This window comes from Erinaceus europaeus, chromosome 8 (assembly GCF_950295315.1).
Source record: "Erinaceus europaeus chromosome 8, mEriEur2.1, whole genome shotgun sequence".
Classification (NCBI taxonomy): Eukaryota; Metazoa; Chordata; class Mammalia; order Eulipotyphla; family Erinaceidae; genus Erinaceus; species Erinaceus europaeus.
The window spans coordinates 8,312,794-8,325,774 of record NC_080169.1 but is presented as its reverse complement, the minus strand read 5'-3'; the positions used below and the strand labels follow the sequence as shown (position 1 = coordinate 8,325,774).

General features: G+C 39.4%; 1 protein-coding gene across 1 annotated transcript in view; it reads right to left on the bottom strand.

Moving 5' to 3' along the window:
* SUGCT (succinyl-CoA:glutarate-CoA transferase) overlaps positions 1–12,981 on the bottom strand; it is a 144,366-nt gene that overhangs the window by 112,051 nt on the left and 19,334 nt on the right. The window contains exons 4-6 of the mRNA XM_060195770.1: positions 11,788–11,873; positions 11,336–11,386; positions 5,089–5,209 (exon numbers count right to left, since the gene is read on the bottom strand). Of these exons, the coding sequence (XP_060051753.1) occupies positions 5,089–5,209; positions 11,336–11,386; positions 11,788–11,873 (258 nt within the window). The remainder of the gene's footprint in view (positions 1–5,088; positions 5,210–11,335; positions 11,387–11,787; positions 11,874–12,981) is intronic.

Genomic DNA, 12,981 nt, shown 5'->3' with positions numbered 1-12,981 from the left:
CATTGATTACCAAGAATACCAAACCAAAGATGATCCTTGTTTCATATACACACATACTCATGACTCATATATGACCTTTGCTTAGACTTGAATTTTAGCCTCTTGTGAGCACATCTATCCATATCTTCTAGCATTGCAAATATAATTAATAACAAATTTTATATATGATTCTCAAGTAGAGTGGTTCCGTGTCTTGCAATCACAAAATCTAGGTCATCACTTAACAACGATCCATCTTTAAGTATGGAAAGCACATAGGCACTTAATAATCAGTCAAGAAGTCAGAGTTTTAAACCTGCCTGCCATTAAATAAACTGTGTGACTTCAAATCCCTGAGACATTCCAGATCTGTTTCCTTATCAGGAAGTAAAAGGAGAATGAACTTATGGATGTTTTTCTAATGACTGTCAGGAGGTGAGGATTATATAGAATTACAGAATCAGGAGAGGTGTTTTTTGAGATTGCACATGCTCCCTCCCGGCCATCACAGAAAAGTACATGATCCTTTCATTCTCCCCTTAGCTCAGACTACTGAACTACATAATCTGCCTCCAAGGCCCTGTGCACTAAAACGCTAATACAGGACCTGAAAACTTAGCATGCAATCACAAGCCAAAGCCCAAAAGAATTGTTTCACTCTCATCATATTTAGTTGTAGATGTGAAATGCTTTTCCAAGTGGACTAGCATTTTATTTCTCTGGGTGAGGTAATAACATGCATTTTAGGCCCTTTATCATGTGACTTTGTAGTTCCTGTTGCTGGAGTAGAATATACTGGGCTGTCGGAAAAATCATGACACATTTTTGCATAGAAAAATGTAGGGAAGGGCCAGGCAGTGTCGCACCTGGTTAAGCACTCACATTACAGTCCACAAAGAGCTCATGCCCCAGGTCCCCACCTGCAGGGGGAAAGCTTCATGAGTGGTGAAGGAGTGGTGCAGGTGTGTCTCTGTCTCTCTCCCTCTCTATCTCCCTCTCCCCTCTCAATTTCTCTCTGTCCAATAAAAAAATGACAGAAAAATAAATTTTAATAAAAATTCTAAAAAAAAAAATGAAGGAAAGGGACCAGCTGGTGTCGCACCTGGTTGAGCACACATATTAGAGTGTGCAAGGATGCTGGTTCAAGCTCCCAGTTTCCCACCTGCAGGGGGAAAGCTACACAAGTGGTGAAGCAGTGCTGCAGGTGTCTCTCTGTCTCTCTCCCTCTTCCTTCCTCTCAATTTCTAGCTATCTTTATCCAATAATAAAGATAATAAAACAATTTTTAAAAAATAGAAAAGATGTAGAAAAATGTATCATGACTTTTCCAATAACCCGATATTTCTTTAACTATTGGTATTAGCTTGGTCGTGTAACTTGCTTTAACCAAAGCAATGTTAAGAGATACATTACTCACATCACATCTTAAATGGGGTTATGAGATTTATCTTGTTTCTCGTATACACATTTTTTACTAAAGAGACAATGTGGGAGTCGGGTGGTAGAGTGGCAGGTTAAGCACAGGTGGCACAAAACACAAGTACCAGCATAAGGATCCCAGTTCGAGCCCCCGGCTCCCCACCTGCAGGAGAGTCGCTTCACAAGCCGTGAAGCAGGTCTGCAGGTGTCTATTTTGCTCTCCCCCTGTTTTCCCCTCCTCTCTCCATTTTTCTCTGTCCTATCCAATAACAACAATAATAACTTGTTGTATGCTTTACATTGGGTTCTAGTTCTCCCCCACCAAGAGAATTGGATCAGTCCAGTTAGTTTTGCGGGCCTGCTTGGCCCCGCCCCGAAGGAACCCCGGCAGAGTTCCAGAGTTGAAGGGTTCCTGAGTTCGAGAGTAAGAGAGAGTGCTTGCGCCGCCCAAAGAGACAGCAGAGTTCTGTTTGGTGATTAGTTTGTCTTAGTTTATGAATCGTTGTTCCTGAATAAAGAAATGCAGCTTCCCTGCCCAGCCGTATGTCTCTGGTCGTCTCTGTTACCCGCCCGTGAAGCTAGCTAGCCCAGCCGGAGCCGCCGAAAATTTTAACAATAACTACAACAATAAAAACAACAAGGGCAACAAAAATAAATAAATATTTTTAAAAGAGAGAGAGAGAATGTGTGTTTGGTAGTCATGATTTCAAAGAGTAGAAGAGACCTACAGAACAGAATAGGCCCCAATCTGCAACTTGAAGCCAAACTTTCCAGTCTAGATCAACTGAATCTCAATCAAATAATCAAATCATAGATATGGGGTAAGGAATTTTACATGATTTAGTCATACAATATTTCATGTCAAAAGGATAATTCAGATGTTATATTATAGCTACTTTGATTTCTTTTATTTTGATACCTTTATTGCAAAAGACCACAAACAGCACCTCTCCATATTTTAAGAGGTCCTATTTGCTTCTCTGTCTTTTTTTTTTTTTGACATTTCCAGAAATCAAAGCTAGTTTTTTTTATATTTATTTATTTTATTTTATTGTTGTTGCCCTTGTTGTTTTTTTATTATTGTTGTAGTTATTGATGTCATCGTCGTTAGACAGAGAGAAATGGAGAGAGGAGAGGAAAACAGAGGAGAGAAAGATAGACACCTGCAGACCTACTTCATGGCTTGTGAAGCCCAAGCAGGTGGGGAGCCAGGGGCTCGAACCGGGATCCTTACACCAGTCCCTGCTCTTCATGCCACATGCACTTAATCCGCTGGGCTACCACCAGACTCCCCAAAGATAGGATCTTATAATGCAAGATAGACACTCTTGTCACTGAGCTATCTCCCCCAGTTCGTTTTGATATTTTACACCTCAACAATTCAACTGGATTGTAAAAGTCTAAGGAAAAATCTCTCTCTCTCTCTCTCTCTCTCTCTCTCTCACACACACACACACACACAAATATTAATATGTAAACACAAAGTTGAAAGTATAATTACAAACCTATAAAATAGAAAATATGGGGCAGGGTAGACAGCATAATGGTTATGCAAAGAGACTCTCATGCCTGAGGCTTCAAAGTCCTAGATTCAAACCCCTGTACCACCATAAGCCAGAGCTGAGAAATGCTCTGGTAAAAATTAAATTTAGTTAACTACTTAAATAAAATAAACAAAATAGAAAATATGAAAGACTCAGATCTACTGGCAAAAAAAAAGTCATCTTCTACATACAGAACCTGTTTCATCCCGATACAGCAGAGAAGTTAATTAACACAGTGCTCTTCATTCTATCTAAAATAATAATTAAATATTTCAATTATAGCTTATTTCTATGAAAATACCACCACATAGATAATCACACTGTGAAAATCACTGTTGACACTGAAGCAGCATGTCCTATTCAAACTACTAAGACATCTCAATAACCCAAATACACAGAAATAGAATTTGGCTATTATTTGATGAATAAGGCATCTTCAGTGACTCAAGTCCATTTGCAAGGAAAACAAAAATAAATCAATGGGACTACATCCAATTGAAAAACTTCTGCACACAGAAGAAATCAAGAGAGACTCCTTACAGAATGGGAAAAGATCTTTTTTATGCCATACATCAGACAAAAAGTCAAAATATATAAAGAGCTCACGAAACTCAGCAACAAGAAGACAAACAATCCCATACAGAATACGTATCAAAGAAGTGATCCAAAGGGCCTACAGACATATGAAAAGATGCTTGAAGTAACCATCAAAAAACACAGATAAAGACAACAGTTGAGATACTTTGCATGGGTCGTTCCCCTTGCCTAAAACGTGTGTGTGTGTGTGTGTGTGTGTACACTTATTTATTTATTTTCCCTTTTGTTGCCCTTGATTTTTATTGTTGTTGTAGTTATTGTTGTTATTCATGTCATCGTTGTTGGATAAGACAGAGAGAAATGGAGAGAGGAGGGGAAGACAGAGCGACACCCCTGCAGGTGGGGAGCCCGGGATCCTTCCTTCCCGCTAATCCTTGCTCTTCGCACCAAGTGCGCTTAACCTGCTGTGCTACCACCTGACTCCCGCCTAAAACTTTAAATGTTTACATACAATTCATTTTCTTCAACCAGGTTCTCTGCTCAATTACCTTACCAAAGAAGGCTTGGTCACCTTCTAGTATAAAATAGCTCCTCCTGGGGCCTGGTGGTGCCGCACCTGGATGAGTGCACATATTAAATGTGCAAGGACCCAGATTCGAGCCCCCGGTCCCCACCTGCAGGGGGAAAGCTTTGAGAGTGGTGAAGCAGTGTTGCAGGTGTCTCTCTGTCTCTCCCTCTCTAGCACCCCCTTCCCTCTCGATTTCTGGCTGTCTCTGTCCAATAACTAAAGATAAATAAAAAATAAAAAAGATAAAATAGCTCCTCCTCACCACATTGTTCTTGTGCTATTTGAACCCTTATTACTACCAACCCAATTAACAAAACACACACATCTATATATATGAAAAAGAATATATATATTTGTTCCCCTCCTGTCTCCCAAACTAGAAAGTAAACCACTTTGAAAGCAATAACAGGCTATTCATTACTATATCTTAGAACCTTGGAAAATTACCTTGCAGGTCACATATTTGATGAATGAATAAGCAAAAACAGAAAAATAACTATTTTTCTGAAGGAAAAAAAATCTAGCAACACATCTTTTTTATTTAAGGTTACGTTTTAATAGTGAATCCTTTTTCATAGCTATGTGATCATAATATACAAAATTTTCTTACACACAGTCATAAATTCACCAGCCAAGACTGAATAATCTGGAAGACTTTGTAGCACTCTTTCCTTCACCTTGCCAAGCACTTTTGACTATATTGAAGGGATATGTTGGGTCCCTATGTAATTTTAAGGCCAGTTAATATGTCACCTGTAGTTTTACATATGTTGATAATAGTAGTTTGTAAATTCTTGTAAAATATTTTTTAAAAATGCCATGCTATAGGCAAATACTTTATGGACAATATGAAAATAGCTGGTAAATATATGAAAAAGTCATTCATTCATATTCATGTTCTTCAATGGTCAGTTTTCAGCAATCTATAATATTTAGGGGTAAGGGAGAACAGAGTCATTTCAAAAAAAAAAAATCAAAACTAGGCAAAGTTTTGTTATACAGACGAACACAGAAACTGATGGGGGCATGCAGCTGAAATACCTGTGATAGAGCAGTAGACGATGTGAGGAGCGGTCTCCTCTATGTCTTCATACCCAAGGCCCAGTGCACGCAACTTGCCAGGAATGTAGTTTTCCACAAATACATCACTAACTGCTGCAAGCTGAAGGAAGAGGTGAAGACAAGTCACAGCTGATAAGAGACTTCCAATTTCAACACACCCCCACAACTGATATTCTGAACTCACTAAACAAATTTAATCCTTGCTTTGTCTAGGAAAAAAAAAATCATAAGGAGGTGATAATTAGATAAAATACAGAAACTCTGGCCAGCTACCTGAGCTATTGGAACTGTTTACATTAATGGAAGAAATAGCAAAGCCGGGAGCAGGGCGTAGAGCAGCAGGTTAAGCGCACATGGCGAGAAGAGCAAGGACCGGCGTAAGGATCCCGTTTCCAGCCCCCGGCTCCCCACCTGCAGGAGTTTGCTTCAGAGGCGGTGAAGCAGGTCTGCAGGTGTCTGTCTTTCTCTCCCCCTCTGTCTTCCCCTCCTCTCTCCATTTCTCTCTATTCTATCCAACAACGGCGACAACAATAATGACTACAATAGTAAAACAAGGGCAACAAAATAAATCAATACATATTTTTTAAAAAGGGCAACAAAAGGGAAAAATTAAAAATAAATAACATTAAAAAAAAAAAAAAGAAATGGTCCAAGTAGGTCCTTAGAATTTTAGGTAGAAAAATTAGATGGTAAGCACATGAAATAAAAGAGCTTTAAACCCTTTGCTCAAAACTAAACATATCTTTTAAAAAATATTTTTATTTTTTTGGATAGAGGCAGAGAGAAATTGCAAAGGAGGGGAAAGGTAAAGGAGAGGCACCTGCAGCGTTGCTTCACCACTTCTCTTTATTTCTTTTAAATACTTATTTATTTATTCCCTCTTGTTGCCCTTGTTGTTTTATTATTGTAGTTCTTGATGTTGTCATTGTTGGACAGAGAGAAATGTCTTTAGACATTTATTTCAGGTGGTTTTTTTTTAATATTTATTTTATTTATTTATTCCCTTTTGTTGCCCTTGTTGTTTTATTGTTGTAGTTATTATTGTTGTTGTTGGATAGGACAGAGAGAAATGGGGAGAGGAGGGGAAGACAGAGAGGAGGAGAGAAAGATAGACACCTGCAGACCTGCTTCACCGCCTGTGAAGCGACGCCCCTGCAGGTGGGGAGCCGGGGTTCGAACCGGGATCCTTATGCCGGTCCTTGTGCTTTGCGCCACCTGCGCTTAACCCACTGAACTACAGCCCGACTCCCTCAGGTGCTTTCTTTACAAAGAATTTTAATTGTACTCAGCGTGGGGGGGGGGGGGGGGGCTGGGCCTCACATGTGCGCCATTTCACTGCTCTTACTCATTTAGATACAGAGAAAAAGTGAAAAACAAAGAGACACCACAGCACCTAAGCTTTCCCCAATGCCACAGTACCTCCCAGGAAGTGCTAGAATTCAGACCTGCACCATGTGCCTGGTGAGTACACCACCTCTATAGTACACCATTCTTTCCCTTAATCTATCAAACCATGACTCAGTGAATCAGTACCTGTCAGAAACCAAGCCTGTTTGGTTCCCATATTACCTACCACTACAGAAGTTAGATTCTGGCTCATTGTAAGTCTTACTATTAAAATCTTTATCAATATTTTGAAATGTTTCAGCCTTATTAAAAATAGACAAAAAGTTCTACTAGCTCATCCAGAGTAAATGTTTTATGTGTTATATAAATTATTTTTAAATTCCTTTTGGGAAAGGGTAAGATCTGAACTAAGTAAACAATAAAAGCAATATGTGCCTTCAGCACAGACCTCCACATTAATTTTATCTAAGGACAGGAAGATATGGAATAAACTAACCAGTTACGACTTTTGACTTTATGCTTTCATTCCATGAATATCATTTTTATCACGTTATTGGGAGAATTAATGATTTACAAGGCATCTCTTGTCACATGAGTACAGAGAAACTCTTTACAGTGACTTTTGAACACGTAGAAATGTCTTATTTAGTCTCAATTAGTTAGGGCTGGAGGAACTGCTTATTTAGATAGTGTGCTACTCGGCCATGTGCACCACCCAGGTTCAAGTCAAGCCCTTCCCACACTGAAAGAAGCTTCAGTGTCCTGGTCTCTCACTACCTCTCTGCCTCTCTGTCTTAGTCTAAGAGGGGAAAAAAAAAAAAAAGAACAACTGAGGAAATGGCCCAATTGGTAAAGCACTGGGCTTGTATACTCAAGGGTCCCAGTTTGATCCCCAGAACTGCATGTACTGGAGTGGTGCTCTGGCTCCTCTCTCTCTGCATGTCCCATGTGAAAAAACCTCTCTCTCTCTCTCTCTCTCTCTCTCTCAATAAAATAAATCTTTTAAAAATTCCTAATAACTATTCAACAATACTTCGTTGTATAGCTCCTATGCCTTGTACATGAGTGGTTTCACAGCTCTTGGGCTGAATTTTTTTCTTTTTTTCAAAGAAAAGAAAAGCAACAGAAAAGGAGAGACACCCCCCACCCCCCACAGCATTGTTCTACCATCTAGTGAGCTGCCCTCGGCTGTGGTGCTGGGCCTTGAACTGGGTCCACACCTACAGTAAGGCATAATATTGTTCTACTGGGTGAGCTATCTCTTAGTCCCTCAATAATATTTTATTAATATGTTACAACAGTCTTTCAACTTTTCTGCACTTTTTGTGATAAATTATTATCACCAACTAAGATAATCATTTGAAGTATAGATGAAGTGTTATACAGTTATAAAATTACATGTTTTATAACTAAGTGTTCCACACAGGCTTTCTAAGAAAAGGATTTTTATTTCAGCCACCAAGTACCAGATGCTACCATGATGCCAACCTGACTTCCCTGGGCAGACAACCCCACCAATATGTCCTGGAGCCCCACTTCCCCAGAGCTCTGCCCCACTAGGGAAAGAGAGAGGCAGGCTGGGAGTATGGATCCACCTGCCAAGGCCCATGTTCAGTGGGGAAGCAATTACAGAAGCCAGACCTTCCACCTTCTACACCCCATGACCTTGGGTCTACACTCCCAGAGGGTTAAATAGGAAAGCTATCAGGGAAGGGGATGGGAAACAGAGTTTTGATGGTGGGAATTGTGTGGAATTGTAACCATCTTATCCTATGGTCTTGTCAGTGTTTCCTTTTTTTTTTTTTTTTTTTTTTTGCCTCCAGGGTTATTGCTGGGGCTCAGTGCCTGCACCATGAATCCACTGCTCCTGGAGGCCATTTTCCCCCTTTTGTTGCTCTTGTTGTTGTAGCCTTGTTGTGGTCATTATTGTTGTTGCTGATGTCGTTCATTGTTGGATAGGACAGAGAAGTCGAGAGAGGAGGGGAAGACAGAGAGGGGAAGAGAAAGATAGACACCTGCAGACCTGCTTCACCGCCTGTGAAGCGACTCCCCTGCAAGTGGGGAGCTGGAGACTCCAACCCGGATTCCCATGCAGGTCCCTGTGCTTTGCGCCACGCGCACCCAAACCGCTGCCGCTACCGTCCGACCCCCTAAATAAAAATTTTTTTAAGTACCTAAATTTTTTTTATCTTATTTATTGGAAAAAGACAATCAGAAATTGCGAGAGTAGGGGAGATAGAAAGAAAGACACCTGCAACACTACTTCACCACTTGCAAAATGTTCCCTCTGCAACTGGGGACCAGGACTCGAATCTGGATCCTTATGCACTGTAACATGTGCACTCAACCAGGTGCAACACTGCACCAACTCCAGAAAAGGATTTTCTTCAGCTGTTTTTAGTAGTACTTTCTGGAGCTCTTGTGAATCCAGTTTATTACTTTTATTTTATTTTATAGGACAGAAAAAAATGAGAGGGAGGCAAGAGGAGGGAGAGAAAGATATACACCTGCAGAGTTGCTTTACTACTCATGAAGCTTCAGGTTGGGAACAGGGGCTCAAGGCCAGGTCCTCACACATGGTAAACTGGTCAGCCGGGTGCACCACCATCTGGTCCTTAAGCACTGAGCTCTCACTTGTTAGGTCTCTGAGCTCAGGCCCCAGCATCACATGTGCAGAAGTGATGCTCTATTTCTTTTCTTTCTTTCCCTCTGCCGTCCCTCCTGCTCTTCCTCCCTCCTCCTCCTCTTTCCTCCTCCTCCCTCCTCCTCCTCCTCCTCCTCCTCCTTCCTCTCTCTCTCTCTCTCTCTCTCTCACCAGAGCTCAGTTCGGTTTATGGTGGTGAGGGGGACTCCCAGTTTATTACTTTTAAAATACTTTGGAATCATTTCCATAAACCTAATTCATTATGTCAGCAATCATAACCTCACAGACCTGAAGGCAAAGGTTATTTTATACATTTAAGATCAAAATACAAATCTTTACTAGAATACAAAAGACTGGGTAAAAAAAAATAACTTTCCTCTTAGTAATTTGTGTTATAAATAGCTGAAAATCTTAAATATGGATGCTAAGCTAAACAATCTACCTGAGTTTAAAATAAGTTGAAATGTACTTTACTAATATCAGACATGGAGATAAATTAAGAATATAATGAAACTTAAGTTTTAAGGTGCTTCAGTCTGATGGAAGACACTGGCAGGATCCAAAGAAAATGAAAAGATGGAGTTTCAAGAAATTCATTTATTTTGGCCAGAATTATACATGTAGGAACAAAATATTCAAATGTACACTGATATCTTAGTAACAAGATATTTTAGTCCCAAATAACACCAAGCTACTGAGAATTTCCATAACATTGTAAATTATTTGCTAAATCAAATCTAAAACCTTGATAATTCAAGGTAAGATATATAATATTCTAAAATTAAAACAAAAAAAACAAAAATCAATACTGAAGATGGAGTGGAGAAACAGACAACATATGCAAGTATTAAGGAAAGAAGAATCTAGATAAAGAAGAAAAAGAAAAGGAATGATTACTAAAGAAAAGATAAGAGGGGCAGGCAGTGGCACATATAGCACTATGCACAAGGACCCAGGTTCAAGCCTCACCTGCGGTGGGGATGCTTCACGAGCGGTGAAGCATGTCTGCAGGTGTTTTTTCCTCTCCCAATCTCCACTCCTCTCTCAAGTTCTCTCTGTACTATCCAATAAAATGACAGGGGGAGGGGACTGGGAAGCAGCGTACCAGGTTAAGTGAACATAGTACGAAGTGCAAGGATCCTGTTTCAACCCCTGGCTCCCCAGGTGGTGAAGCATATCAGCAGATGTCTATTTTTCTCTTTCCCTCTCTATCTTCCCCTTCTCATTTTCTCTCTATACTATTCAAAAAAAAAAAAAAGAAAGAAAGAAAATGGGTGCAGATAGTGAAAACGTAGCTGCCAGGAGCAGTGCCAGGTGCCAGGTGATCCAGGCATTAGATCTTATCTTTTCCCTTTACTAGCCAGAGACTTCAGAGTATGATTTATACCACATCAAACTAATTTCCTGCCTTCCTGTGGAAATGAGGATTCTGATACTTCTCTTAAAAGACATATTCTGAGAATTTAAGGAATAATATAAATAAAAAGATAATGCCCAGCTCTAAGTTCTGATGAAAAATAAACGCTTTTGCCAAGAACATCTTGAGTTATAACTGAATATTCTTATGATTTGGAGAAACATTCTAAGCAATATAGAAGAAATCATAATCAAATAATATAGAGGTAAAGTTAGAGGCCAGGAGCTCACACAGTGAAGCACACTCTGTCATCCAAGAGAACTCAAGCTTGAGCCCCTGGAACCATGTGGGAGATTCATGCACACGGTGCAGGCAGTGGAGTGGGTCAGTGATGTCTCTTCTCCTTCCCTCCCTGTCTCTAGCTGGTATTCAAAAGGGGGGAAATGAATCTACTGGAAGTGGTGGAATTGTACTGGCTGACAAAGCTCCAGCAGCAAAATAATAATAACAATTTAAAAACAACAACAACATTTTTTAAAAGAATGATGGAGAAAGAAGAAGAGGAGGAGGATAGAAGGAGGAGGAGGAGAAGAAGGAGATAGAGGAAGAAGATGAAGAGGAGGAGGAGAGATACCAAATCAAAGTCAACTTAGGCCCACGTTCCATGGGCAATAACTCCAGCAATAAAGAAACTGTTCTCTTGAAAAAATGAAATAAAATAAAATAAAAATATTAAGTTAAAGAGCTAAAAGTAAAGAATACTTGCAGGAAAATACTTCTTCACTAACATTCACAGCAAAAGTATAAACTGTCAACTAAAGAACATTTAACACCTCTTTATTTTAATGTTCAGATATCTTCCACAGGACATACTGTACCTCTTTGATGATTTTCACTCCTTTGGGATCCTTGATATTAACAGCTATACTCTAAAAATTAAATATGTATTTGTTAAAAATAAATTTATAAAGGTTTTTCTCATTGATGACAGTTTAACAGCAAAGTCATTCACAGGAATGATTCTTCCCTTAAAGCAAAATTACTTTCCACATGAAGAAACATTTAGATCATAATATCAAGGAACTGTCAATTAGCAATCTCCAAAAGACAGATATACAGAATCAAGTGATTTCTCTTTTTAGTAGAATGACTTCTATTATAAATTCTCACAAATTTATTTAAGTTAATAGCAAAGGAACAACTATAGGGTATAGAGAATGTCTCTTGGACTTCTTTAAAATATTATATGCCAAGGATGAAGTCATAGTAATATCAAAATTTACTACAAGATAATTACAAAAAGAAAACCAAACAGGGATGATACGCTTACTTTTTTATTTCGATTAACACTGAGAAAGTAAGTACTTTCTGTCCCCACAAAAGGTGGCCCCCAAGCTCGTGTATCATCACCAACTCCTGAAAATAACAGTATAAATAATTAATTTTAATCTGTGAAGTATGATAAGTCATTTCAGAGCTCACTCATATATACATTTACAGATTCTGGGACAAATCTGGTTAAGAGCATATGTTGCAATGTGCAAGATCAGTGCAAGTCCCTGGTCCCCACTTGCAGGGGGGTGTTTCAGGAGCAGTGAAGCAGTGCTGCAGGTGTCTCTCTTTCTCTAACCTTCTCTGTTTCCCTCTGCTCTCAATTTCTCTCTACCATATCAAACTAAAAGGAAAAAGAGAAAAATTATGTCCACCAGGAGTGGTGGGTTCATCATGCAGGTATTAAGCCACAGTGATAACCCTGGTGGAAAGTGTGTGTGTGTGTGTGTGTGTGTGTGTGTGTGTGTGTGTGTGTGTGTAACAAAATCTAAACCTGTTGCATAAGGACAGTCCTAGAATGTCACCCTCATTCAGGGATCCCAATCCACATCACTCATTTAGTTTACCTGCAGCCAAACAGTTTACACCCACTTACTAATTCTAAAAAGAAGAAAAGGTATGCTTAACTTGATATGCTTTTTGATTACATAAGAATCATGATCTAAGTTAGAAAGCTACAACCAAATACTATGTACTTCAACAACTGAAGAAGTAGACATGAAAAAAGGCAAGTTCCCACTGAATTTGAAAATACTAACAAGTTAATTTTAATTAAAGTATACTGGGTCATTTATTTCGTATAGATTTTGAATAACTATCTCAGAAGCCAAAAATGATGAAATATACAATATGAATGTTAAAGTGCACTTCGAAGAAGTATTAAAGAGGAAGAACAACGAATCCTGCCTGTGATTGCCTTGGCAGAGCCTGACAAATCTCTTCACAGGCCATCTACAGCCTGCCAGTCCATTGTTCCCTACCCGATTTAGAAAAAGAAAGGTGTGGTCCTGGAGATGGTGCAGTAGATAAAGCATTGGACTCTCAAGCATGAGGTTCTGAGTTCAAGCCCCGGCAGCACACGTACAGCACATGTACCAGAGTGATGTCTGGTTCTTTCTCTCTCACACGTACCAGAGTGATGTCTGGTTCTTTCTCTCTCTCCTCCTATCTTTCTCATTTAAAAAATTTTTTT